The sequence below is a fragment of the Falco rusticolus genome, chromosome Z (assembly GCF_015220075.1).
Source record: "Falco rusticolus isolate bFalRus1 chromosome Z, bFalRus1.pri, whole genome shotgun sequence".
Classification (NCBI taxonomy): Eukaryota; Metazoa; Chordata; class Aves; order Falconiformes; family Falconidae; genus Falco; species Falco rusticolus.
Window position 1 is genome coordinate 7,084,155 of NC_051210.1, and position 27,821 is coordinate 7,111,975.

Genomic DNA, 27,821 nt, shown 5'->3' on the forward strand with positions numbered 1-27,821 from the left:
CCCTCCCGCCGGCGGGGCGCGCTCGGTCGCGGAGCGGGGGCCTGAGGGGCGCAGCGTCGCGCCTGCGGGCCCGGGGGCTGGGCTGCGCTCCCGGCGGGGGGCGCGGGCCGGTGCGGGGGCTCTGGCCGCGGTGCGGGGGCTCTGGCCGGTGCTGCCTGGCAGGTGGCCGGGCTGTGGCAGGCCGCGGCGGCTCCGCGTGTGTCGTGCCCCCCCCTCGGGTAGCGTTGGTTTCCTCGCGCTCTGTTTTCCCTTTTTATCGGAAAACCGGTAGGAGTTGCTAGCAAGATCATGGAAGCAGCGTTTGGTGATGCCTGTTATGTGTGTTTATGCTTTTCTTTTAACAGATGGCAGGTGGCGGCCAGAAACGGATAATCCAATTAACCAGATTTAATAAACAAGAGAAAAGGGCACTACGTAAATGGCTTTTGAAACTGGACTGTGTTTTTTTAGATAGTAAGGTATTGTTCACTAAGGTACCTGATGCTTAGAGCAGAAAGTAAAAATGCAAGCCTTAAAAGAAAGGGCTATGCAGTAGTTTAGAGTTATGTGTAAATAGCTAGGGAAGTTAAACTGTTTCTAGTCACACAAGTGTGTTGTTTTGTCTTTGTTTTATTAGGAGTACAGAAATTGTACACATCTTATAGCAAAAAAGCTGTGCAGGAGTGAAAAGTTCTTAGCTGCCTGTGCTGCTGGTGAGTAAAAGCTTCCCTGTAAAATGTCATTGGATCATGACGTAGGACTGGAAATGACCCTTAAAAGATTTCTGGTTACCTGTTTTCATTTTGTGAACCTTCTTACTAACCCTCGTTCTCCTTGTTCCATTAACCTTGATTTTTACCACAGTGTTATATTCAAATTCTGATTTACTACTTTTTGGTTTGGATTTTTTTTCCTAAATGATAGTCCTGCCATCTTCCTTTATGTGATCTGCATCTGTTCCCAGACAGAAAGCTTTGTTATATGTTAGTTAGATCATGAAGTCATACCCATAAGATTGGGACACTTAAAAATGGATCGCTTGAGAAGGTGACAGAGGGACTATGGACACCAGTAATCAGCATGGATTTTTGACACCAAATTTGCACGCAACATTCACTGGTAAAGGTCACTGTCTGTAAGTTGTGGTTTATGCAGCAAGAGAAAACTCCAGGCTTTTGCCATTCTGACACAAGCCTCTGGCTTTCCTCTTGCTTTGCTTTTACCTAGGGCCTGATGCTGAAATCCCATACATAAGCAACTAAATGCTTTTAGAATGAGAATTCTGTATTTTAAGATTTTTTTTTTATGGACAGATTATGTGGAAGGATTTTATGGTGAGTTTAGAAAATCTTGTGGTGTTACAAGACTTCACAATACCAATCTATTAACTGGTTAAATGTGGTCTTTATTTTCCCTATATTGTATTATACCAAAGCATTAAAGCAATTTTTATGAGGGATAATCTTAAATTTAAGAAGTAAGAGACAGAAATAACTAAACCTAGATCTGGGTTTAAAGATACATGTGTATTTCTTGATTCTGTATTTATACTTACATACTATATTAGTAGACATTTTCAATCATCTATTGCTCTGTGTATGTGTGTGTGTATATATATATATGATTTCTTGTACTAATGTAAAATTCTGATCACATTCTAATAAAAAAGGAAACAGCCCAAAAGTTTCCATGGGGGAAGCTACTGAAACGCAGATAGATTTGTGGCATAGCGCTTTGCTTTAACTATTATAAACCTTTGAGTTAGTGTTTTCTTAATTTGGGGGATTTAAAACATCTGGAGATGCTTTCTTGAACTGAGTAGAAATGATAAATTACTGTCCCCATGGCAATGCAAAACTCTGCCATGTTTCTGTACTTTCAAATCTTCCCCCACATCATGTAGTAGTTCTTAATCCTGGGAGAGATGCTGTTTTTACATTATCATTGCTCTTGCCCTTGATGGCGGAGAGTGTGCTCATTCCTACTGCAGTTTTTCCTGAGTAAGTGTAAAAAATCACATTTAAACCCGTTTAGAATGCCTTAGAGGTAAACAGAAATAATAACAAGGGTGCCAGTCTTCATGGACTTCCTAGTTGACAGAAGTTTTGAGATGGAAACTTTGAATGAAAGTGATTTTAACATACAGGTTGTGCACAGCATACCTTTTCCAGTCCTAAGTCTACTGGTACCTATGCTAGGTTATGTAGAAGTACCATCTGTGCTCCTGCACTGAGACATTTTGCCAGTCAACCCTGCTGTTCTGTGAAACCAATTAGGTTCACACAATTCAAGTCAATTTCTCTCGCAGTGTCTTCTGTAGGTACTGTTTCTATACAGGAGCAGGGTACTAACCACGGCTCTTGACCTGAACCTGTAAGAAGAGAGAGACAGAGAAAAAGGGGAAGATCATTACATACAGTATCAAAAGCATACATGCAGAAGATGAAAGAGGAGAGGCGGAGGAGGTGGAGCCAAAGGATGAGAGAAAAGGATGTGAAAAGAAGAAAGGGGAAAGACAAAAGTCTAAACCCATATCCCCCTAATATTGGTATTCACTACACTCGCAGTGCAAGTAATACTAAGAATATATAAAAGAAATGGCTTGGATGCTAAAACCTTCCTTCCTCTTTTTAATCATTGGTGGTAAAATATTTCTTCATTTTACTACATTTCCGTACATTTGTAAAAGTGTCAAATTATATTAAAAATAAAGGGTTAAACAAGGTTCTGTGGAAGTGACAAGAACAAAATCTGGGAAGCTGAAAAATTCCATTTGCAAATTTTTGAGGAGATAGACAAGTATTTTGTCTGGGAAGGGTGAAAAAGTACTTCATCGCTAAAAGAAAACAAAACGATCATTTTCAGTGGCATTGTGAGACTTCTGCTTCTAAAGTGTGAAGAGGAGAACTCTTGTAGGAGGAAGAAGTTTTTAAAATGGTACTTACAATTGCAGCTTTTATTTGCACAAGAAAGGTTGAAGTTAATTTTGTATTAGATCTTCAGTTGATTGCCATTTGTCTGCACAAAAAATCTTTTGTGGTTGACAGTTCATTTGCTTTTTAGGAAAGTGGATACTAACTAAGGAGTATGTAATTAATAGTGCCGAAAGTGGCAGATGGCTTGATGAAACAACGTACGAATGGGGATATGAAATTGAAAAAGACAGCCATTATTCACCTCAAATGCAATCTGCACCTAAAAGATGGCGCAAAGAACTGACACGCTGTGGTGCTCCAGGGGCCTTCCACAGATGGAAAGTTGTCCTCTCTGTTAAGAAAGGTGATAAACGAATGGCATCTATTACAAGGTAGGAGGATATGTCTTAGACCTCAAATAATGAAAAATGGAACTCTTATTGAGTGGTTGAACACATTTTTGTTCTTCCATCTTAGCTAATTTTGTCCGTAATAACCTCCAGCTCTTCAAACTCTTGAGTTGTTTCCATTAATATACTTCGATACTTTTTATAATAAAATTGCTTTAAATCTTTAGCCTACTGCTTTTCTTGCTTTCTTTTAGTGTAGTCTCAAAAATAACACACATTTGCTTACATTTGTTTCAGCTGGGATAGAGTTAAGTTTCTTAGTAGCTGGTGCAGTGGCATGTTTTGGACTTGGTGTGAGAGCAATGCTGAGAGCACACTGTTTTTAGTTGTTGCCTAGTAATGTTTTACAGTCACTCAAGAAATTTTCCGTTTCTGCAGCCCTGCCAGGAAAGGGCTGTAGGGGGGCACTGGCAATTGGGAGGGGATACAGCCATGGTAGCTGACCCAAACTGGTCAAAGGGATATTCCGTACCATAGAACATCGTGCTGAGTATATAAGCGGGGGGAAGAAGAAGGAAGTGGGGGATGTTCAGAGTGATGGCATTTGTTTTCCCAAGTAATTGTTGCATGTGATGGAGCCCTGCTTTCCTGGAGATGGCTGAACATCTGCCTGCTGAGGGAAAGCACTGAATGAATTCCTTGTTTTGCTTTGCTTGCTTGTGTGGCTTTTACTTACCTATTAACTTTGTCTCAGCCCTTGAGTTTTCTCACTTCTACCTTTCTGATCCTCTCCCCTGTCCCACTGTGGGGGGAGTGAGCAAGTGGCTGTGTGGTGCTTAGTAGCTCTCTAGGGTTAAACCACGACAGTTTGCATCTGAAGTAAACTGCTTACAGAAACTTTGTTCATGAGGCAAGGCACACAGGCTTACACTTTTTATGAGTAATCATATATTTTATGTGGATGTTACATTTGAATAGTAGCTGGAACAGGATGCGTTATTTTGCTTGGGTGGGTAACCTGAGCCAGCTGTGAATGCTGTTACAGACCTGGGCCACACTGTGAGTGACCTTATGGGTTTTTGCATCACATCTATGTAATAGCTTCTTGTAGTTCTAAAGACCTAAATCTTTACTGTAGTACATGTTTCTGATAAGATGTAAATACAGGTAGCTCGGAGGGGAAAGGAAAAGCAGGGAAGAGGAAACAATGGAAGTGCAAGAATTGTGGGACAGCAATTTTTTTCCCCATACTCTTCCTACACATTTGTTTTCCATAGTTTCAATACTACATTCAACTGCAAACAAAGCATATTAATAACATTTGCTTCTGGTATGCTAAAAGCAAACATCCCCTGACACTGTTGTAGTTTCACTGCAGGAGCAGATACTGTCCTACTCTGTTGAAATCCCAGTTAGGAGTACTCAGGTCAGGCACAGATGCATAGGCAAGAAGAGAAGTGCTGTTTGTCTGGTTGATCGTGGTACAGGGATGCATGCTGCATCACAGAATACCTGTCTGTCTGTAGTTCATAAAGACAATGTGAGGTATATCTGAAGTTACCATGTTCTGATTTTCCCAGCTGAAGACATTGTAAGTATGCTGTTTTCTTGGCTGAGCAGGAAAGTTTACTATGTGCTGTCTTGCAGAAAGACGCACCCATCCTGCTACACTTGTGAAAAAATGCTGTTTCTTTTTCTGTAAAAATTGCTTATGCAGATCTTCATGATAACATGATTAAAATGATGTCTTGCACAACTCCCTTTGCAATGGAAGTAACCTTTAACAGGAACTACATCAGCAAGACAGGGGAACAGGCAGTTTTGTGCAAAGAATCTTTCTTTTCCAGACTGTTACCCATACACCGATATAGGTATCCTTTTACTCGGTCAGAAAACACTGAAAGGTAGATAGTTTTTGTCTCCAGCAAGTGCTGTTTTCAGTCATGAAGGCCACTGTAGCTTTGGGGAAAGACTGATTTTTGGTTTTTTCCCCTCTAATCTTTAAAAACACTGTGCCTTTTTTCCCCTTCTGTGCTCTTCCTACCTTTAGTGCCTAGCTGTTGGATGGGTAAGGATGAGAGATCAACATAATTTTATTTTTACATACCTGGATTATGAAAAATAAAACATATATCCAGCGTGTCAAAAGACCTTATTTTTTCCACCATTTTTTTTTTTTGTCTGGCATCTCTTCTAAAAGATGGGAATTGTTGCAGCAGTACAACTCTCAAAATTGTCCCAGGGAAAACTTAACATGTAATGGTGTCCCAAAGACAAACAAATCTGTTTTCTGTGTGATACTGGACAGCACCAAACACTATAAATGACTCCAAAATCAAGTTAAAAAGTGTATTTGTGTTATGAAAATACCATGTTATGGTTCAGAAAAGCAGGTTCCAGTTCTGGTAAACTACTAAATTAATTGCAAAACTTACTTGAAAGACCATCATGATTGTGGGGGACATAAAAATTGTAGCTGCTGTCACCAGATTTGATCTCTGAAAAACTGCACGGGTAAAGCTTTGTGTCACATATGTAAGAGGTACATGTAGATTTTAATTATTAGTGATAAATTGTGAAGAGAAGAATTTCTTGTGTCACTTCCTTTTCTGAAGGATGTGAAGTGCCCTTTTATCCTCCAAACGAAGTTTGAGCAGTGCCATACATCTAGAAAACCCTTATTCACTTGCACTTGCATGCTTGTAATTTGTGAATGATAATGTAGTTTTCAACAGTAATACTACAATGCAGTAAATACATCTTTCCTGATATGTTTATTTAGAGTTCTTGAAGCTGGAAAGGCAACCATATGTTCATCTGAAAATGTAGAGCACAATGTAACTCATATATTTAGCAGTCTACAAACTTTCCCTATGCAAAAGAGAAAATGCCTCTCTGAAGTTCAATATTACCCTTTGCAATATCTAGGAGATTACCTTTTTGAGGTAAGTAAATTAAGAAAAATAATCTAACATTAATCTTTCATTGTTAGCAATTTTTGTCAGGTTTACTGGTTACAGTAAATGATGCAGCATTAATAATAGGGATTATGATCAGCCTGAGTATTTTGTAATTTAGTTAAAGGCAATACAACTTCCTGATTCAGGGACTGCTTATCCAAGGGAAGAGAAAGGTTCTTGAATATATATAAATACCTGAAGGGAGGGTGCAAAGAAAACAGCCAGGCTGTTGTCAGTGGTGCCCTTGACAGGACAAGAGGCAGTGAGTACAAACTGAAGCACAGGAAGTTGTATCTGAAAGTCAGGAAACACTTTTTTTTTTTTTTTTTTTTTTTTTAATGTGAGGGTGATGAAGCACAGGAGCATGTTGCCTGAAGAGGCTGAGAAGTCTCCATCCTTGCTGATACTTGAAAGCTGTGTAGGCATGATCCTAGGCAACTGGCTTTAGGTGGCCCTCCTTGGGCTGGGGCTTTGGACCTGATGATCTCCACAGATCCATTCCAACTTCAACCATCCTGTGATCCTGTAATAGAAAAAATGTCTCTCCGAAAACAGTGTTTTGGTTTAGACTTTTAGACCAGAAGAGATAGCAGCAAGGAAACATACATTATTTCTTCTTCCTCTTCGTGTTCTTCCTTGGCTCTTGCTTTGTGCTACTAAGAAAAGGTCCCAGTGTAGATAACCATCAGCTAAATAGTTATTCACAAAATACCAAGAAAAAAGGTACTATTTTTCATTTATATTCTCTTGATTTTGGTAGGGCTTTCAAATGTGTATATGTATCTATCTATCTGTCTACCTATGTATGTGAAGGTACATATTTTTTTACTGAGTTTGGCTATATTGTATCTTCATGATTCAAGATCAATGAAATTACTTTCTTCTCAACTAACCTCAATTCTACCTTTTTTCATACCATTATAGATAAAGTATTGTAAAAAAGTCTGTAGATTGTTAAAATTCAGATTCTGAACTCAAATCAGTTTGCTCGCCATCCTTCATGGCTGGGAAGAACTGGAGGTTGCAGTGTGAATTTTGTGAGGGAATGGTATACTAGGCAGAGAAAATTCACTTACACTATTTCTATGGTAGGAATCTAATGTAAGCTCATCACCTGTATTCCCTTTTCAGCGCACTGAGCTTGATACTGCAAGAATTGTGATTTCTTAAAATAATTGTATGAACCATTACCTGAGCATACCTTTAACTCTCCGTTACTGTAGAAAGATCAGTCCATATTTGTAAACAGATAAAATGAATTTAAACTGAAGAATTCTATAAGCAACCATATGCTTATAGGTATGGTTATGATGCTCAACTCCATGCAAATATATTAGCATGCAAAGAGGACTTGGTAAAAATGGCTTATATACCAACAGCTTATATACTGTAATGCTTCGCTATTTGCAGAACTGTGATGTGTGGAGTCAGAAGAGACATAATTGTCTGTATTTCAGAAAATGTTAATGAGTCCTTACAACTCAAATCACATGACGCTCACATGTGCAAAGACAAGATTCAGCTTTGTCTCTTTCCATATTAGAAAACCTGTTGCCATCCATGACAAAACTTAATTTCTCTTTTACTAGTCAAAAGTGTTAAATTCTGGAGATTGCAAGCTCAGTGTTTCTTGGTTGGTAGAAGAGGACTCTCCAAAGTCCCTGTAATAGCTTTTTCTGTTACCTAAAGTAGAACATGAGACAGTACATCATCAGATCCACTAAGGCACGAGGACCTGGATGGACCTATATGAAGAGAGAAGCCGCAGTAAAGGTCATCATTCTAGGGAGACAGATTTTTGCTGGAATGGCTAAGCCAGATGAAGCATTCAGTGCAATATCAAATGGTTTGGAGTGTTAGGTTTACCATTCAGCTCCAAAATTGGATCAGGAGTTAAATTCACAGTGATGCAAAACATAAGGCAGAGCAAGAAAAGCAACTTGCTTCTCTTTCATCTTTCCATCTGAACTATGAGGGACTTGTCACAGTTTGTGAATTTTCTTTTATGTGTGGAATTCACTAGAATTAGAATTTTTTACTGTTTCGCTTGAGAGAGATGCCTCATGATTCATAGCTGTTTGCTTATCAGATGCACTATTCAGAACTTCCTAGCATTTTGACCTTTTGACCTTGAACTACTCAAAGGCCTCAGAAGATGCTTTTAGTCTGGTAGTTTCTTGTACTGTGGGGCAATTATAGTCAACTACTAATTGAAAATACTACCTTTGCAAGCAAATAGGAGCCAAAACTGTGTTACTAGGAATAACCTACTTCATTTGAAAATCCTTTGGATTCTTCAGATCAAAGCATATACCTGACTATTCCTGTTTTAACAAGCAATAAAGCTGTTATGGAAGGGTGAGGAGAGGGTTGAAGGATCTTAACATTTACAGCCTGAATAAAACACACGTTAACATGGGATCTTAGTTTAGTGTTCACTCTCTTAATGAAATATGTTCAGAGAAACTGTTCTCTACTACACCTCTCAGCTAAGATAGACATTTACGTTTAATAGAGGAGTGGTTGTCAAGTTTTTGTGGCTACCTTAACTTTTCTTAATTTCTATGAGAAAAAATGTGGTTCTTGCTATGCACCCTGAATTCCTCCCAGGTGTAAAAACGGGTTTCCAGCTTAACCAGTCCATTAGCTTGCACATATCTTTTTTTTTTTTTTAGACTTCATTAAAGTAACTCACCTCAGAGGCCAAGAGAGCATTAGCTTTCTATTTAAATGCATCTAAAGAACCTCAGAAAACTGCCAAGACTCCTAGTCTCTTAAAAGTAAAAGTATAAAACATAGTCAATCAAATCACAGCACTTGTCCAAATGTATTAGGCTTTATCAAAGAATGTTACGGACATGCTCTTGTCTCTCCCTCCCAGAAGTGCTTGGCACATAATTCATTAGAACACTTTAACTTTGCAAATTGGTAGTCCTGCTATTTGACTGCTACTTCTGGCAAAAATAAATACCCTCCTTCCTCCCCTAAACACCTACGTATATGTCCAGTTGCTGAATTCAGCAAAACAGTATTGTATTCTCTTCAGTGGACCTGCAGTGACATTCAGACTATTCTTGCTATGATTTTTTTTTTTTGAACCAAGTCTTTGCTTCATCTTTGTATTTTATATCTGTTCTTATAACCTCAACCTCGTAACTCCAGTGTTAAAATACTCTGAGGGATTGTCATTAATGATTTGATCCTACAAGGCGTCAAATTATACAGATTTATTGGTTCAAGATATTAAAACATGTATGATTTTAGGGACCTAATCTCACACTTAAATTTAAATGGACGCCTTAAATACTTTGTTGGATACATGCTGGAATTAATAAAATTTTGCCAAGATGGTACTATAAATTGTTTAAATACAAGTATTTTTACAGGCATGTTGAAAATAATGTGCAGAAAGTACCACAAGAAGTAAAGACTCATGAATGCATCAGAATTCAGTTATCCTTGGCTCATCAAAAGCTATTGAGAGCTCTTTTGAAGTTACTAAATTAACTCTTTTCTGTAATATGCAACAAACTCAGTATTTGTTGAGAAATATCGTTATACACGTACCAAATACTTTTGATTTGAATTATACATTTAAGGGAAAATCTGAAAACGGTATGAAACATGTTCAGTGTTGGAGACTTTACTTTGAAAACCTAAAAGTATAAACTGTTCATGGCTTGCGTCTTGTCAATGCATTCACTGTGGGTTTTTGCCTGCTGTTATTTCCCTAATTTCCTATACTTGATTCACCCATCAGATTCAGGTGTTTCAATTAGGCCAGCTGCCCCAAGCCTTCCAAACCTGTTCTGAATAAAATATGGTCATCAGTACCTTTCGTAACTCCTCACACTGCAGGAGTAGGCTGCTTTTGTAATTAGTTATACATGTATTTGCCTAAAACAAAGATGGTGTTTTATCTGTGCATCTTTGATCAAAAGCATACATTGAGGCTTAATTGTTCTCATCCTGAAATAACTTTTAGATACTTTTTTAGTTGTATTTTACGAACAAAAGTTATCTTGTGTCTTTGCTGAGAGACTTTTCAGAATGAGTTGGAAACCAGTTTGATAAATATTTGCTCATTCCTTATGCTGAAAAAATAGCTGGAAATGATAGATGGACTTAGAGAATAAAATACTTTAAAAAAACAAACAAACAAACCAAAAACAACAACTAAAGAACTTACAAATTTAAAATTACTAGTTCAGACTTACAGGCAAAAACTAGAAAAAATTTCATTGTAGTGGCCTTTATAAAATGAATGCATGGTCATAGCCAAATTGATGAACAAACGTCTTTAGATATCTTTACTACATTTTTGACTAATCGAAAAGGTGTGGACTTTGTTTTTGGTGTTTTGAAAATGCCTGAGAGAGAATCCATTGTGGAAATACAGCTCTTGTTTCAGCCACAGGGATTGGGTCAGACTTAAAGCCAGTTACGAAGAATAATTATGGGGAAGCTTACATTGACAATTTCTATGCTATAGGTTCCTACAACATCAGTGTTTTGTTTCCAAACCACCAGCTGTTCATATGGCACATAATGTAGACACTTGAACAATTACAAAAGCATGTATATGCACGCAAGGGTTTACAATAGAATATATAGAAAGACTCAGCATGTAAAAGCTGGGTTAGAGCATTAGCTTTGAAACTAAGAAGTATTTTTTTGCTTTGCACAGAATGAAATACAAAATACTGAAGATATCAAAATGAACAGTTTCCTGGCAGCACAAGAAACAGACCAAATCGTGTCTAACATGCAGCTTGCTGAAATGAAAAATGCTGTTGTAAAACATATATATTTTGCTGCGGTAAGTAACAATCAATTAATGCTTTCTTAGTATAAAATCTGAAGTTTATATTATTAAATTTATTTTTCATTATAGTACTGAGCTAATAAAGTAGATATTTTAACATCTTTTGAAATAGTAATAATGCCTTTTAACCTGCAGTGTTTAATAATCCCGTATTTACTACATCTACCATTAATCAAAATCTAATTTAGTTATCGTAATTGGTAGGCATGGGTGTGTGGAAGACATGGTGGACTACTTGAAATCTCGGTGTAATATATGAGATAAGTAGTAGCTAATGTTGTTCAACAAAATGTCTTTGGATTACAGGCCTTCTATGACTTTCCTGTTATCTAGCTGAATTACACTAACACATTTTTAAAACTAACCATACCCTAGAGCAAGCATTTTGTTGATTCATATAAGTGTTTTTTATGACAAGTAAAGCATAGAGATAAATGCACTCTTTTGTTTTAATGTTGTCACATGTCTAATCCTGATAAACGTGCTACATTAGGAATTAAAACCACTGTTTCATATCTTTAAAAAAAAACAGTTAATTACTTTGAATTAGGATATATTATCTCTATAAGTTACAGTGGTGCAGATGATAGTGTGTAATTATTTTTGTAGGAGCTGCGTTACATAAAGCACTGTATGATATTTTTAACTGCAAACTCAGGTTCTCTATGTGTATTAGTATAAGTTCTTAGTAGCAGAAGATTTAGAATATTTTAAGTACTCAATGTACACAATGTTTAACCAAAAGATTAACAAATAGAAGTCTCCTGCTGTTTAAATCTATGCACCTTCAAATGTTGCATCCTCTGTGACATTTTATCAAGACTAGACCTGCCAGACCTTTAAAAAATAAATGTGTTGTTGACTTTTCATGTATGCTACAAACAACAAGTGCTCTTATCCCATTATCTTTCTCTCAAACTATTGTGTACTTGCATGCAGATAGAATAATCATAATCCTGAAGACAATCTCTCCTAAAAGACTTTTTTGGTAACATATATTAGTATAAATGGTAACACTAAGCTGTAATTAGATACAGCAATAATAGTAATACCTTTTTCCACCTACTGCCATATCTGTACATTATAGGTGAATTGCAAGAGGGGTCCAAAGTTTTCATTTTGCCATAGAAAAAATGAAATGCTTAATATTTTTTACTGTGGTTAAGTGGACCCATTCTAGTAAAACTGTCCTTACATACCAACCACATAAACAAGCACAGAGAGTGACAGGAAAAATGGGGAGAAAAATTGCCCATATTATATTTTCCTTTTAGGTCACTAACCTGTATTTCATAATTTCGCCATCCCAATATTAAAAAGATAAATAAGAACAGATAGCCATGTTTGAATGTTTTGCTTGAACTGTATTTAATGGAAGTTGTCATTTTGGGAGTTCTATACAGTATTGAATATATTTATTGGTATCCAGTGTGCACGTTGACTTTATCCTGTTTTACAGGCTGTTAAGCACAAGTTTGCTCAAAAGCACCGCCTGAACAAATGCACTCCGGAGGTAAGGATTCTCACAAAGAGGGCACGGTGCATATATGGAATTTTATTATGAAGTTAGGCAAACATACTTTCATTGTGAAATTAGCTATCAAATAAACTTTTTAAAATATTTATGTTGTCCAAAACTCTGATAAAGTTTATTGAAGAGTGAAAGAGCATCATTAGAATGCTGTTGAATGTTGCTCATTCTTACGACACTTTCACTACTGTTCCCTTTATTACAAAGAAAGTCTTTAATCCTGCTAGTTAAAAGAACCTGACTGGTTATTGTTAGAAGAAGAGGTAAAGATTGCCCTAACGTGATTTAGAGCATCCTAAATTATTCAAGCACTTACTTTATTGCTACTGCATAAATAATAGCTAACTTTTTGCAGTGCTCACCAGTTTTTGCTATAGAGACAGACTTTAGCTGAAGATTGTCTCACTGTAGAAACAGTACTTTTTCTTACAGCATAAGCCTTAACATCATCACTCAGGTTTCAGATTCTATAGAAGCACAGACTGCTAGTAGAATACATTATGTTTTCCAGTCCTGTTTTCATAATACTTTGACTTTATTTCTTTTTTTGTACTATTAGTTAATTTCTCTTTTTTCTTCCCACTAAGCCATGTATATGCCATTGATCAGGTACAGGTCAGCAACAGGTTTTATTAAGTCTTCGTTATTTCTTAAGTAAATAAATACTTTCAAATTTTTCCCTTTTCTATCTATAATACTAAGAATAAATCTTTAGTCAATATTGAAACATTGCCTGTTAGTACTTAAAAAGCATTATATACATAGTAGCTATGACCTACTTTATATGATAACTTGTGTTATTTAAAAATTAAAATGGGAAACAATGTAAGATCTGTTAGCTTCCTGTATTTCTCAGGAGCTGAAGTTGTGGTATCTTCATGAAATGTACTACATAAGTAGTTATTTAGTATATAAATGAAGTCTCAGTCTGTCAAAATGAGCTTTCAGACTTCACAGAATCTTTTTTTTTTCGAATTTGATTTCTTTCCATTGACACAGTAAGGAGGGGAGGAGAAAAATGTTTTTAAAACATGAGCGCTGAAATGCCTTTGTCATTGTCCAACACTACCATTAATGGGCAAAATGCTGCATGCATTTCTGTTACTGGACAGACTTGCAATAAAATGTAATGTTAATGTTTAGTATATTGAATTTGTGGAAAAAAACTTTAGCTTTCTTAACACATGTAAGCTGAAATTGTTGTTCTGTTATTTATTTATCTATTTATTTTAAGCCTAATTATGATACTTTTCTTATGCGTGACATGCCACTTCCTTTAGCTTCATGGAATATCCATTGTTAGCCTTTGCATCTGATATGGGACTTTTATAGGCAGTATATTTATGGCTTTTAAACAATACACATTTGCAGTAATACTAGTGAAGTAAAATAAAACCTAGAAACTAAATTAACAGATTAGAACCTACATATTATATATTCAGTCATCTCAGTTTGCATCTGCTAGGAAGGCTTAACTCAGTTAAGTGTTCTGTTATCTATCATCTTCCCTGAAATTTTTATTTCTCTTTCATCAGCTCTGCTTCCACATTGTGCTATATAAAACACAGCTTGTTGTCTGTGTACCTTCATTTTTCATTTGTTTCTGCTTAAAGTTCTGATGGTTGTACCAGTAACGCTTAAGAAACTGCTAGTCTCTCATCAGCCAGAGTACGAGCCAGTGCAGATCTGTACCGTTTGTTGAATATTAAGCCCTTGCAACAGGTGTCTGCTGATACTGGAAAAAGTCCATCCCCTCAGTTTTCTATCATCCTTCCTTACCCCTTACAAATAAACTGAAAACCAGTTCTCCAGTTCCTACCTATCTTGCATGTACCTTCCAAATAATGCATCAATGTTACTGTTTCTTCTAGGACCAGAATTTTCAAGAGACAGAAACATTTAGGTTTAATTTCATAAAAAGATAAATGCTGGTATTGATCCTCAGATGAGGGCCAGTAGTAACATGCTCATACATGCACAATATATGGAGTTATCTTCACACATCTTAACTCCAGATGACAGAGAAGTTGTTCTTTGACTGCCATTAAACAGTTTATGATTGCTCTTTAGATCTGCTGTTTGCATGTAATGTGAGGATTTTAATAGTGCATATATGAATGAAAAAACTGAAAAAAAAATGAGTTGCAAATGCCAGATGCACAAAGACTTGGTTAAAAGAAAATTGTCTAGGTGGGCAGCTTTATTTATTGTTAACAATAATGTTATTAACAACTGTAACAACAGCATATGTTAGGAATCTGAGGAATGAAACATTTGCAGGCAAACTGGGTGTCTGATGCTAAGGTGGAGCTCGTTCAGTGAGACTTTAGCTGTGATTTAACTGTGATCATTTCTTTCAGAAGTTTTTTCAGGTTTGACCTGAGCCTCTGATGTTTTTAGTTTATTACTGAAACCTTTTTTGAAACTACTGCACATCATGATAGCAGTGCACTCTGTAGACCTCAAAACCGCAGTTGGACTGAAAGTCTGTGTTAATTTAAATTTGAAACTAGTTTTAAAACAATCAGTAGGATGTCTTGAATAGCTTTCTGTAATGTATATTAGGAGCCAGGTTTTTAGGCAGAGATCATAAAGTCTACGATTTGTCAGGGACTAAAGCAATAATAAATTTATGTAACTGTTCAATTCCCAGCAGTCCAATCAATGATCTTCCTGACTCTGCTTCTCTCAATTGTGACTCCCTGTCCCAGTTTCATTGAAATTACCAGAGCCTCAGGCTGTGTGATCCAACAAAATAGCTGGATTTCAAAACAGAAGTTATCAGGCAAAGGGAAGCTGTGCTTCAATTAGCGATACAGCTGCAACTGGTTTGTGTATCTTAGCTTTGGCTTGAACCTGGACTAGCAGAAAGGTATAAATGGCAATGTAGCTGATATCTTCAATAGCTCCTCTTTCATATCATTAATCTGTGGAAATTAAAGTTTGGAAAGCTGAGAGTACAGACAATAACAGGGAAATTGCAGAGCAGGTACAGTGTTTCATGAAAGCCATTAGATCCTTCTGGGTCCTCTGAAAGCTTGCTAAGTTAAGTGTTTTGCTGTCATGAGTGGCAGAGAATAAGAAGGAAGCCCTGTGCCATTAAGTATATCTTCAGAGCTTTGACATCCACTGGGATCAATACCTGTGCTTATCTGTAGCATTAGCTGCTTCTCTGACATGCTATATGGGAATAGGGGAACTAGGGAGATAAAATAGTTCCATGGTTTATGCTTTTATAATGTGTACTCGTAAATGATGTATTTCATGATCTTATATTTTTTTCTGATTTTTTTTTAGCTGTTCAATGGTACTCATTATCTTACTGCTCCAGCCATATACTGTGGGATTTACTCTGTACTTTTGGAAATATTAACACTTCTTTGCATACCTTTCCAGAATAAATTATAGATATGTTATTGAGTGTGTGAATCGTAATTTGTTTTTTAAAAGTGTAAATGTATTCATATCTTCTAAGAAGAGAAGCACATTCTGAAACCTACTATCTTTTCAATGAAAGCCCAGTTCAGTGAAGTGAACTCAGTGAAGGTCTTTCTAGATGACAACAGTTTATAAGATGTGGCAATAAGTAATATTTCTGGTTTAGTTTCTAATCTTCTCCCTGTATTACTATATTACCAACATTTTACTTAGAGATTTCTTGTTAGTTCTTGAAAGTTATCTTTGTCTTTTTTATTAAGCTGTTCTTTTACTTACAAAGATTTTTCATTCCTAGGTTAAAAGTACTGTCCCATCCAGAGGCACATGGTATATACTTGAAGGATTAGTGGAAGCATATTTATTTTCTGATGTAGTCACAGAACTTGCTGCTTGTCAGAAGTACTCTATGCCTCCCATGCAACTTCTTCATTCTCTTCTAGAATATGTCCTATTGGTGAGAGATGACGACTAGACGTGTTATAAATATAAAAGCAAGAAATGGAAATAGTATGCCTTTTGCTTCTGCCATTGTAGTTTTTTTTTTAGTGATGTATTCAGTCTTCATTTTGTTCGTCAATGTATTTGTGTTAGTAAGGGAAGAATTTAATACTTAAGGATTTTTTTTAATTATTACTTATTTACAAGCCATATGAATATAGTGCTCTAAATATTGTGGAAGAATTGGCCCAGAATTTTTTTGTTGCTTTTGGAAACAGCACTTGTGACTTTTGTTTTTTAACCTAGTAAGCCACAGATAGACAGTTCGATTGAGAAAAAGGTTTGTTCTAAGCAATGTTGCATTCAGCTGGAATATCACACTCCTTGTTTCCTTCCTTTTTTCTTTAAACTCTGAATTTTGCAGCTTGTAATTATGCATCAAATTACATGTTACTTCACTGATTAAATTTGGTCATTTGGGATTGTAAGGAATAAAGAAAACATCTAAACATCTAGTAATTGTGGATCTTCGGCCAGTATGGAACCAATGTTGTTTTGTCATTGTGTTACAGGGAAATACAGATGCAATATTTTCTGCTAAACTTAATCACATTTTGTACCTTGTTCTCCAACATGATCCTCCTTGGAAGTCCCCATATATGTTAAATTATTATTTGAATCTACTTCAGTGTCCTGTCTGTAAGAAAGGCACTTGGTCCTTCATAGAGATGCTTGTAAGGTAAGAAAGTTTAAGGATTTGTTGGGTGCAATAGTTGTTACATTAGTCCAGACTCGAGGACTGGAGGGTACAGTTGGATTCTCTTGCACCAAAGTCACATTCTCACCAGAACAAATTAACTGTGTGTGAAGATCTAAAATTGTAACTGAGGTTTGGGCCTTTCACTTTATGTTTCAGGAAATGTTAGTTCACAGGCAGGAGCGGAGGGGTTGGAAAGGAAAAATATACATTTTCTTGTCCTCCTTCCTTTTCTAAAAAAGGGTTATTTTATTTTTTAAACTTTCCATAAATTATAATAATGTAAGTATTATTGCTATTTTGTTGTATATATGTATATATACACACATAAATATATCTGTAGTTACAAAGCAAATTCCAGTCTTAACAAACACGTAGCTTTATGTTGTATTTTGATTTTCATCGTAAACTTCAGCATCTTGTTAAGGATGTCTGACTACATCTGCAAGACTCAGTACATTGGAGCTTTTTGGGTAGTTCATGCTTTAGCTTGAATTTTTTGTGATTTGCATCAATAGAAATTAATTCTTCTGTTCATTTGGAAGAGAAACTGTCCTCTTATTACAGTCATAAAATCTTAATAACATTTAAATAACTTGGTACAATCATGGTTACAGATAAATGAATGTGCATGATTGTAAGCATGTCTATAGCCTTGAAGGGCATTGAATCACTGTACTTGAATCACTGTAACTGGACATTTAGTAATTTTTAATAGGAACATGTCACATGGAATGGAAGAGAATTTATCTTTTAGATAAAGTAATTTATCTTTTAGTACTCAGTGGCAGAATGTCAGTACCCAGGAGTTGTATACCTGGTGGTTCCAGTACTCAAATTGCTAGCCAAAAAAATATGTTTGCACTTTACTTCAAAATTATCTCCATCATGTTAGACAATTGTTAAGACTTGATCACAAACTGTAGTCCTGTCAAATAATATGTGTGAACTGTTAACCGGAACTAAGGTATGTAGGATCTTACAAGGTCTCTAAAATATTACAAGACTCCCTTGTAATTAAATAATTTTAAAGAAGTTCTGTTAAATTCAGTAATTGTACAGTACCTCAAGTAGAGACAGAAAAAATAAATACAGTTAAATTATTTCATTTGCACTGTAATACAAAATCTAACACAAAGCCCTAGTCACAAGCATTAATTTTTTTTAATTGTTACTGTTTTTTGAAAATACAGCTTTAAAACCAAAAAGGCTTTAAAATTATGAACGTTGCTGGGGAGCAATGTATTTCTATGTCAAAATTGTCAAAAGTCAAAGCTGACTTTTTTGCCAATAGATCAGACTATGATTTCTGTCATATAAATGGATTTTTTGATGTGTATTTTTCAGGTCTTGCGTTTATTACAAAACCATTTGTCATGCAGTCTTAGATTCAGGGAGAGAAGATGAACAGAGGATAGTTCACAAAACATTATTGAAGTTTTTCTTTGATTTAGTAAAAGCTGAAGTAGAGTTTCTGACAGAAAGGTGGGTTCTATAGGATACTACTTTCTTATTACTTTTTCACAATTTAACATGCATTTCTGTGTACAGCAGGTTGTACCCTGTTTTTTCTATGGCCCTAAGAAATTGCGGTTCTACAGACATGGCAGTTTATCCAATTCTTAGTTTGTTTATTACAATTTATATAGGTTTTTTTCTAACTGTGTTTTAAGGCCTCTAACTTTTCCCAACCTGTTATTTCACTATATGATAAGTATTTCACTATATGACAAGTAAGCATTTAATTTTGCTCATAAAGTTGTATTTTTAGCTTTGCAGTGCCTTCATATTCATTCTTAAAGTAGACAAGCAGCACTTTGAACATACTGATTTATTTTAATTTTTTTAATTCAGTTAGCTGGTATCTTTTGCTAGGCCGACAATTATCTTTCCTTAGTTTATCGAGTATAAAAAGAGTCTTGTGTTTACTTTATGTGATATTAGCACAATATTAGAATTCCTTTGCTCTGACTGTAATAGTCATCATTATTTTACTTATTATTCATCAGAAATTGTGTCTGATCTTTCCATACTTAAAACTTGCCAAACCTGTGTGTGTTTTGACAGAAGACAAGGTTTCTGTCTGGTAACTATAGTAATCAAAGTGGCATAAAGATTTAGGGGTTTTCGCTTCCTTTTTCTACAGTTTGGTTGAAGGGACCCATTCACAGCATCAGCCAGTCATGCCACAGACAGTTCTTCTGAAGACCTTTTGGCTGGGAAGCGAAACCTCAGTGCTTTTTACCAAACACATAAATATTCTAGCAGGTTGGGTCGTATTTTCCCATAGAGAATCGAACAGAAGAAATGATGTGAGTATGAATTTTATACTTTAAAATAATGAAGACTGACATATTTTTTAAAGGTGTTCCTTTGTTCGTTCCTTTGTGAGGTATTATATGTAAGTATCACAGCTGCTTGTTATAGCTGCCTTTTGTTGTGAAGCATGCTGGTTTTTGCTCCACTAAAGGAAATGAATTGATCCATAAGATTCTCATATTGATCTGTAGAGAAGAAACGAGTCATGAGTAGCTTGTTGGCTACATTCAGATGTTCACATGCCCTTACCAGCAGGTATTACTGTAGTCATTAGGGACACCAGCTTAACACATCCTGTCAGACAATAAGGTGTAAGGAAAGAAATTATTATCTTGCTTTACAGTGATTGTATTCAGGAAATGTTGGAAGGAGAAAGCTAACAAAACTAACAGTTTTTTGCTGTTTTCTACAGATATGCATTATTTTATTTTAATAAATGCCCCGTTCTTTTCCCCCCAAGTTCTTTAGTTTCATTTGGTATCTTCCCTCGGTCTTTTCATAGAAATGGAATTGGAGGAAACTTAATTGCTGTTCTGTGACCTGCTGACCAGCAGGACATTGACCTGAAATATACTGAGTGTCCTCTATACCACCTCTTTCTTTTCAGAAGCTAGAGGCCTTGTAAAACATCTTTGACTTCTAGATTCTCACATAAAATACAAACTTACTGCTGTCTCTGCGTTCTCTTTTAAATTATTGTGAAAGCACAGGATAAATAGGTACTTCATTCACTTTTTCAATACAATAACAGAACAACAATAGAAAATCAAGTATTCCAGAGAAAAAAGCACTTTCAATATAATACCTAGTAGTTCTTCATTATGTTAAGAAAGCAGAAAGATTAAACATAATGAGAGCTTCACTCATCTCACCTAGCCAGACCTCCTACCTTTTTTGAGGGCTATCAAAGCGAGACATTCTGAAACAGTGCTGCCTTTTATCTTTGGTCAAGATATTTAAAAAGTGCCTAAAATTAGGCTTCTATAACCATATTTATATTTAAACAACCTACCTTTTCAAAGGTACTGAGCACCAAGCAGGCTTGCATTCAGTTGGTGTCAGTGGCCATTCTGTTTCTTTGGAAAATGAGACTGCTTTCATATGCTTCCTGGTGTTGAATCTGCAGTTTAAGTCTAGGCACCATTTTCTTTTTTCCACTGTGCCTTCTTTTGACAAGTTCCAGCATTGTAAGCCATACCTTTTTCATAAACTGTTCTTTGCATAAGCAGAATAATCACTTGTGTCAGACAGAGTGTAGTACATATATGAAAAATAAACTTAAAAGAAAGGATAAAACATAACATGAAACATAGAGACCTGGCTCTTGTTTAGATTCTATTTTCTTTATATACATACATATAAGAATTGTACTTTCAGCACAAAACCCAGATGCCTATTGCTTTCCCACTTTGATCTTCTGCACTCTAATGTACAATATCCCTGCAGATACGAATTCTAGCCTTAAAAAGCAGCTTGTTGCCTCATAATATCTGTAGTGTTGTATGTTCTTTCTTACAGCCTTATTCTTTAACTTCATATTTATGTATTGTGTTTTCTTTCCTCTTTGCCTTTTTTGGGGCAAAAATACACTCTAAACCAAAATATCATATTTTTACATTCAAAACTTGTCATTATCCCTTTCTGCACTCCCAATTTTGTTATGCTAAAACTTGATATACTGATTTTTCAATATATTCAGAGACTCCATTTAACATTCCATATCATAGCTGAAAAGGTTATTCAGAAAGCCAAAGGAGCAGATCCACCCCACCTATGTGGGCAGAACTGTGTTTTCTTTTCTCCTTCTTTTTTGTTATTTTAGAGGTGCATAAATAAACCCACAGTATTTCCATATCATATTGGGTACAAGATTTTCCTTCCTGTCTACAGTCCAAGGATGTGAGTCGTTACCGGGTTTGTTTTTTAAAAGCTGTTAGCTTAAGAGGCAACACATTTGCAAGAAACACATAAGGCCATTCAGAAACCTGAATGAAAGGAAGGACTTTGGGTATTCTTGCTGTCTGCATGGGCACAGAAGTTAAGTGTTTTACAGTGCAGTGTAAAGGGTGACCATGTTTCCCAGCTTACACAAGCGTGTTAGCTCATGGGAAGAAACAAACATGCCAACTGCTATACACCAAACTTCCACGCAGTTCTCCAGTGAGAATATCTGTAAATAAAAAGAGAGAAATAATTTAATTACATTATTTCGGGGGACATATCTAACACATTATTTTCTAAGTGGTAAAAATGGGCAATTTTTTTTTCTTTTTAGAATCAGACTATCTTCTTTTTGTGATTCAGATAGATTGCAACAGATCAGCACAAGAATGGGGCAAAAATACCTGTATATCTTTCTTCCCTTTGAGTGCTGACTTGTTGCAAAAATACGGGTTTTATATATGTGTTTAAACCTATATGCATGTAAAAAGAGCCCAGAAACAGTTATAGTATTCTAAGAGAATAAAGCCATGTTGAAATTCTGAGCTGCTAGTTTCCTTGGCTTACATACTCTGAAGGTATTTCACTTTTCAGGCCTGTTATAACCTACATCAGAAAAAAAAAGAATGAAGGGCTGTAAAGACTTAAGTTACATATATGTGTGCATTTCCTTTCTGATGTTAGGTACAATTTACCTCATCTTAAAAATACCAGAATAAAATTAGTGGCAGGAAATTGGAAGCCCTTGCTCATCACTGTGTTAATCTTCTGGGACAGTTCGGTGGAATAAAACTGATACCCTATCCTGGCAGTTAAAAATGCACTGCCAAAGAACATAGAAGTTCTTCCATCACTTGAGATCTTTTGAATCAATATTCAGTATAATTTTAATATAAATAACATTTATTATTTATAATATTATTTAAATAGGTTTGCTTCAGGAACTCCTGGTCAAGGTTCCTTGAAATCAAAGCTGTTAATACAGTTTTAGAATTTACAAAGGAATGTGCATATTGCTTATAACATTTTGAGTAGCACTGAGCTGTTGCATGGCTTTTCAAGTGTCACAAATGGTATCAGAAATGCTTTTCATCCCTGGTACTGCTGGTGTTTTTTTTTAAAAAAGCTGTCTTACATAGCCTGACAAGGGAGTGAAAAAGGCATTAATTCCATTTTTTAGTTGCATAATCTTGCAGATTTCTAATTTGTTTTCTTCCATGTTTCAGATATCATTACCTGGTGTAAATTTGTAGAACTAAATGTCTTTCTGGTCTATCTGTCACTTCCAGTGGCTTTCTTGGAAGTATGTTTTAGGCACTTTTGGAGTGTCTAACTGCATAACCCTAAAAACATCTACACCACATGAAAAAGAACTCTAAAGAACAGCTCTAAAATAACTGTAATTCAAAGTAAAAAAGTTAAAATGAATTTTCCTATGACTTAAAAGCTTGCCTATAAGAACTTTTATGTGTACTAAAACACACTGTGAAACTTCTGTCACTGTAGCACTGTACTTGACTTGGCAAAGCATTAAATGGAACAGCAATGTAGGAATTACATTTGTTAAGCTGGCAGACATCAGTTGTACTGATGTGACCTTTGTATGCTAACACAGTCAACAGCCTCTTCCCACTTCAATGCTTTTCTCAGTGAGATAGCTTTTATGCTTAACAATAAGAACAAGGAAGAGAGTTTTGAAAAAAGGTTTAACTGGGTCTTACTTAATTTGCTGTCCATGGTGTGGTGGGTTGACCCCAGCTGGCAGGTAAGTCCCCACCCAGCCGCTCGCTCACCCACCCCGCAGCGGGACAAGGGAGAGAATCGGAAGGGCAAAAACTAGAAAATTCATGGGTTGAGATGAAGACAGTTCAGTAAGTGAAGCGAAGCTGTGTGCACAAGCAAAGCAAAACAAGGAATTCATTCAGTGTTTCCAATCGGCAGGCAGATGTCCAGCCACTTCCTGGAAAGTAGGGCTTCATCAGGCGTAGCGGTTAGTTACTTGGCAGGCCAAATGCCACAGTCCCAAACAACCCCCCTTCCTCCTCCTTTCCCCAGCATGTATTGCTGAACCCAACATTTATTTGGCATGGAATGTCCCTTTGGGCATTTTGGGTCAGCTGTCCTGGCTGTGCCCCTTCCCAGCTTCTTGCATGCCCCCAATCCACTTGCTGTGGGGACAGAGTGGGGAAAACAAAAAGGCCTTGGTGCTGTCATACAGGGTAGCAACTCCCATGTTTAATGGAAGTGTTTGCTGCTTTTTCCTTTTTAATACTGCATATATTTTCATTACTATGTTTGTGTTGTTTTGTGGTTGAAAATTAAAATATTTTTGAGATGTTAATATTTAAATATTTTCAGAACAGACGATACTTTCAGTAAATTAGAGGATTTCCCCTTCATTTGGAGCATTAATCCATTTATTTCAAAATATTAAGGAGAAGCTCTTCTTTTGTACTACCATTGTTTTACCAAAATGTCAAGCAAGCCTGCAGCAATTGGCAGTTTCTTATTTGTCTTTGTCAGTGTACAGAGATACTGCGGTGAGCAAATTGTAGTTGCAACAAGTGTATCGGCCTTGTGTAATATGCAGCTATATGTCTGACTGGGAAACATTATTAATACTTGCAGTATTAATAGTCATTATTTCAATGTGCTGCCTCAAGGTCAACTTTCTCTCCTTGCCCCTTTCCTTGAAAATATTTCATAGATGAAGTAATACAAGCTTGTTATTTAGAAACAAGAAAAATAATGTCAATACTTGTGCTTTACATCTGTATCTACCTCAGATTCCATCTATGTCCTTGATCCTGTCACTTACTTTTGTTAAAATTTTGCTGATTTGTTGCAGTTGTGTAATTTATTTCCTGCAAAGAACTATTGATGGAATTAAATTATTCACCCAATATTTTGCTTTGGGGTCCAATGATAAAAATGGTATGCATACTTAAGGGAAATTTAAATGCATTTCAGATGTTTTAAATTAGTTCTTCAGTTTCTACTGCTGAATCCTCAGAAGATAGGTTGTAATGTAGCTTTTAAAATATTTAAATTTTAGTTGGAAAAAAAAATATTTTCACATTGTTGACATGCTGTATCAGTGTTCTCAGGGTTTTTTTCATTATGGGATCACACAGTTTGCGTACAATGAAGTATTGTGATACAGTAAAGCAAAGGGCAAACCAAATCAAGTAACGCTTAACAGAGGAAGTAGGGCTGGAAGCAGTCTCAGAGATTATACTGCCTGCCCACACAGTGTTTATTTGTAGTTGTGTTTATTCCTTTCCTTTTGAATGACAAGTAAGTCTGTTAACTTTAGGGACAGTATTTATGTAGGTCTTGGGCAAATTATTTTGTAATCTTTTTATTATAATTCTCATCTGTGTCACAGTCTCTATTGCTCACATATGTCTGTCTGATTTATTGATGGAGCTCAAACTGTTTCAGTCTTTGGTGCTTTCCAGCTCTTGAGGGAATCTTATTAAATTATTTTAAACCAACCTTGAATGTATTTGTTCTCAAAAGAGTATCAGACAAACCATTGACTTTGGCATGGGACCACAACAAAAGACAAGAGTTTTGTTTCCTTTAAGTAATTCTATACAATCTAAAGCTGACAAACAAGACAATACATCTTCAGTTCAATTTCCCTCATCCAGAATTGTCCGGTTTTGAAGTAATCATGCTCTTTTGCTACAATGCCATATATCTGCTGGTGCTATACTGTAACAGTCGTGATTCTTTGGTACAGCCTTATGTAGGTGGCTCTGGGCAAGTGCATTTCATGTGTTCTTACTGTGGTGCATGTATTCTTCCAGTCTGCAGTTTCAAACCTGACATACAAATACTGAATTTTCTGTGGTTGTACATGCGGTCAGAGGAGTAACTTATTTCAGAATCATCACAGAATATACTTCTACAAGGCACAGAATGGTGTTGAGTAGACAGAACTGATTTGACTTTGCACAGACTAAATCAGATGCTAGAAGTGCTGCTTTACTCAGCCAATACTGATGAAGTGAAATGCTGACATGGGTGACCAAATTATGTTCGTCTACCTCATGGTACTTTTTGGGTAGCACATTAAAGTGCTGTATATTGTGTCGATGCCTCCTGGAGAAGATAGTGCTTTGGCTTTTTTATCTACACATCACCGTTCTGTGCAGGTTCAGGGAAGAAAATGGTAAGGCTAGTACCCCCAAGTATCTCGCTAAATTTGCAGCTGCTAGTCTCTTTGGAATTTTTGGTAGCAGAAAATTTCATGATCCCACAAACTGTCTGCCAAGGTTTTTTCTGTGCAGGAAACTAATACCTTGCATCTCTTTCTGTTTTGGCACAGATATGCACAATCACAAAAGAAGCTTTAATGTCATAACGAAATCTTCAGGAAAAGAGAATCCTAATAGAAAAGGGAGAATAAGAACCCTGTAACTGTGAAATTAAACACAAGGTTAACTGGCATAAATGCAATACCTGAAATCTTATGCTTAAACAAAAGCTAACTCATAAAGGAATCTCACTCTGTACTTGTAAGCTTTGATCCCATTTTGCACATGTTCTTTTAGACAGGTTGTTTTCAAATAACTGGTGTTTCTCCAGTGCCAAATCTTAATTTGTATGGCATCAATAGCATATAAATTTTGTTGACCTGGCTGCAACAGTTAGCTTTTGAGCAGAAAAAGAAAAGCCAGTGAAGAACTGATATGGCAACAGAGTGGGATTTTACCTAAAGAAGTTGACTAGTATTATTACTGGTACATTATCAGTGTGAATTTGTTACACAGTACAGGTCTATAGCTACTCTTTTTTTAATATTTTTCCCCACCCCCCTTCTTCCTTTAGGCTTTCAGAAGCGAAATAGCTGGTATATTAAATGGAATTCTTGGAACTGTAGTGGAATATTGGGTCATATCGAGCTTGCTTACAGACAGGAATGTCTTTCACGAAATAGCTGACGATTTGACACAGTACCTTGTCATTTCATGTGATGGTAAGTATCTGAAAGGCCTCTCAAAGTCTTTTAATCAGGTACACTAAAGTCCTAACTAAAATCCTTGTTTTACTTTTAAGTTGTATTTTGCCTTCTGTTGCAGCTGTGGACTCACATGGTGTGATGCGTACATATGCAGGAAACTGTTTTATTGTGGGTATGTGTCTGTTTGGCTGGCTGTCCAAACAAAGACCAAACAGAACAGGCTTTCTTATTAAAACCTTTCTAAATAAGTCTCAGTAGGTGTTAATGGGAATGCAAGACCATACAATGTGAAGAAGAAAAAAAATATTTGGAGCTCTCTTGTCAGGTTAGGAAGACCTTTGGGCATATCATGGTAAACCATAACTTCAGAGAGGCAATTGGAGGTGCCTTAGCTCAGACCAATTCTCAGGTGAAATTTTTCATTCCACAAACTTGATTTTGTTTGCTGAAGACACTTCATCCCTAAGCCCAAAAGCTATGCTGAACTCTTTGACCCACAGAGGCTTCAAAGGAAACATTTCAGCGTCTCATTCCAAATTCTTACACTTAATGGATTTTATTAGAGGGGTGGAGGAAAATTCCAGCTAGTCCTATGAATCACTATTGTTCCTCTTCATTAAATATACTAGACCAAGAGAAAAGTCCTGACTCAAATGAATCATTATCATTTAACATGGAATGTCAGTTGAGGTATCTGTCCTTTTAGCAACTAGGGGGTGAGAAACTCTAAAGACCGAAATAATAATTTCAAGAATATGGAATGTTTTTATTTTCCTTTTCATAATTCCCACTGAAGCCCACCCCTACCACCATCCCGTCCAATTAGGAAATAGTGGAAAACTGTAACTCAGCTGTTACACATGTATGGAAATCCTGGTTTCAGTCGTCGTTTTCTCTAGAGAGAGGTGTGCATAGGCTTCATTTAAAGTGTATCTGCCTTCTCCTACCTGGACACTTGAGAAGAACTATCCTGAAAAAATTAAACTAGAATCTTAGTCTCTAGACAAATAGTTCCATTCTAGTCTTAGAGGAGGCAAATCATCAGAACTGTTATAGTCTGCCTTAGATCTTGGAAAGCTGTATCAGCTGGGACTTTATAGTATTTAAATCAATGGAGCTTTTAGTATCTACTACTGTTGCCACCTCTCCAACTGCTTTTCCAACTTTCATATAATAGGGAGAAACTTGGATATATGTTTCTGCAAGACTTTCTTATTTTCCTGTATACAAATGAAAAATTTGTATACAAAAACTATTCATCTCTCATTGAGAACATTCACAAGGACAACATTCACAGTCCAGTTATAAAGAGTAAAGATCCTTTGACCTATTGATGATTCCTGCCACTTGGTTCAGTCCACAGCACTTGAAGCCCCAAAAAACTGTTCCAGAGTTC

The 27,821-nt window shown here is 36.2% G+C and overlaps 1 protein-coding gene across 6 annotated transcripts in view; it reads left to right on the top strand.

Annotated features, from left to right (window-relative positions):
• The window catches only part of SLF1 (SMC5-SMC6 complex localization factor 1), a 37,852-nt gene that overhangs the window by 219 nt on the left and 9,812 nt on the right, over nt 1–27,821 (top strand). The window contains exons 2-12 of one of the 6 annotated variants that reach the window (XM_037374644.1): nt 345–473; nt 617–692; nt 3,043–3,286; nt 6,027–6,189; nt 10,892–11,023; nt 12,489–12,542; nt 16,294–16,452; nt 17,009–17,175; nt 18,541–18,678; nt 19,340–19,505; nt 26,293–26,440. In XM_037374644.1, the coding sequence (XP_037230541.1) occupies nt 345–473; nt 617–692; nt 3,043–3,286; nt 6,027–6,189; nt 10,892–11,023; nt 12,489–12,542; nt 16,294–16,452; nt 17,009–17,175; nt 18,541–18,678; nt 19,340–19,505; nt 26,293–26,440 (1,576 nt within the window). Of the gene's footprint in view, nt 1–344; nt 474–616; nt 693–2,287; nt 3,287–6,026; nt 6,190–10,891; nt 11,024–12,488; nt 12,543–16,293; nt 16,453–17,008; nt 17,176–18,540; nt 18,679–19,339; nt 19,506–26,292; nt 26,441–27,821 lie in introns of those variants that run through there. The other 5 variants (XM_037374645.1, XM_037374647.1, XM_037374646.1 and 2 more) reach the window with 5 other exon arrangements.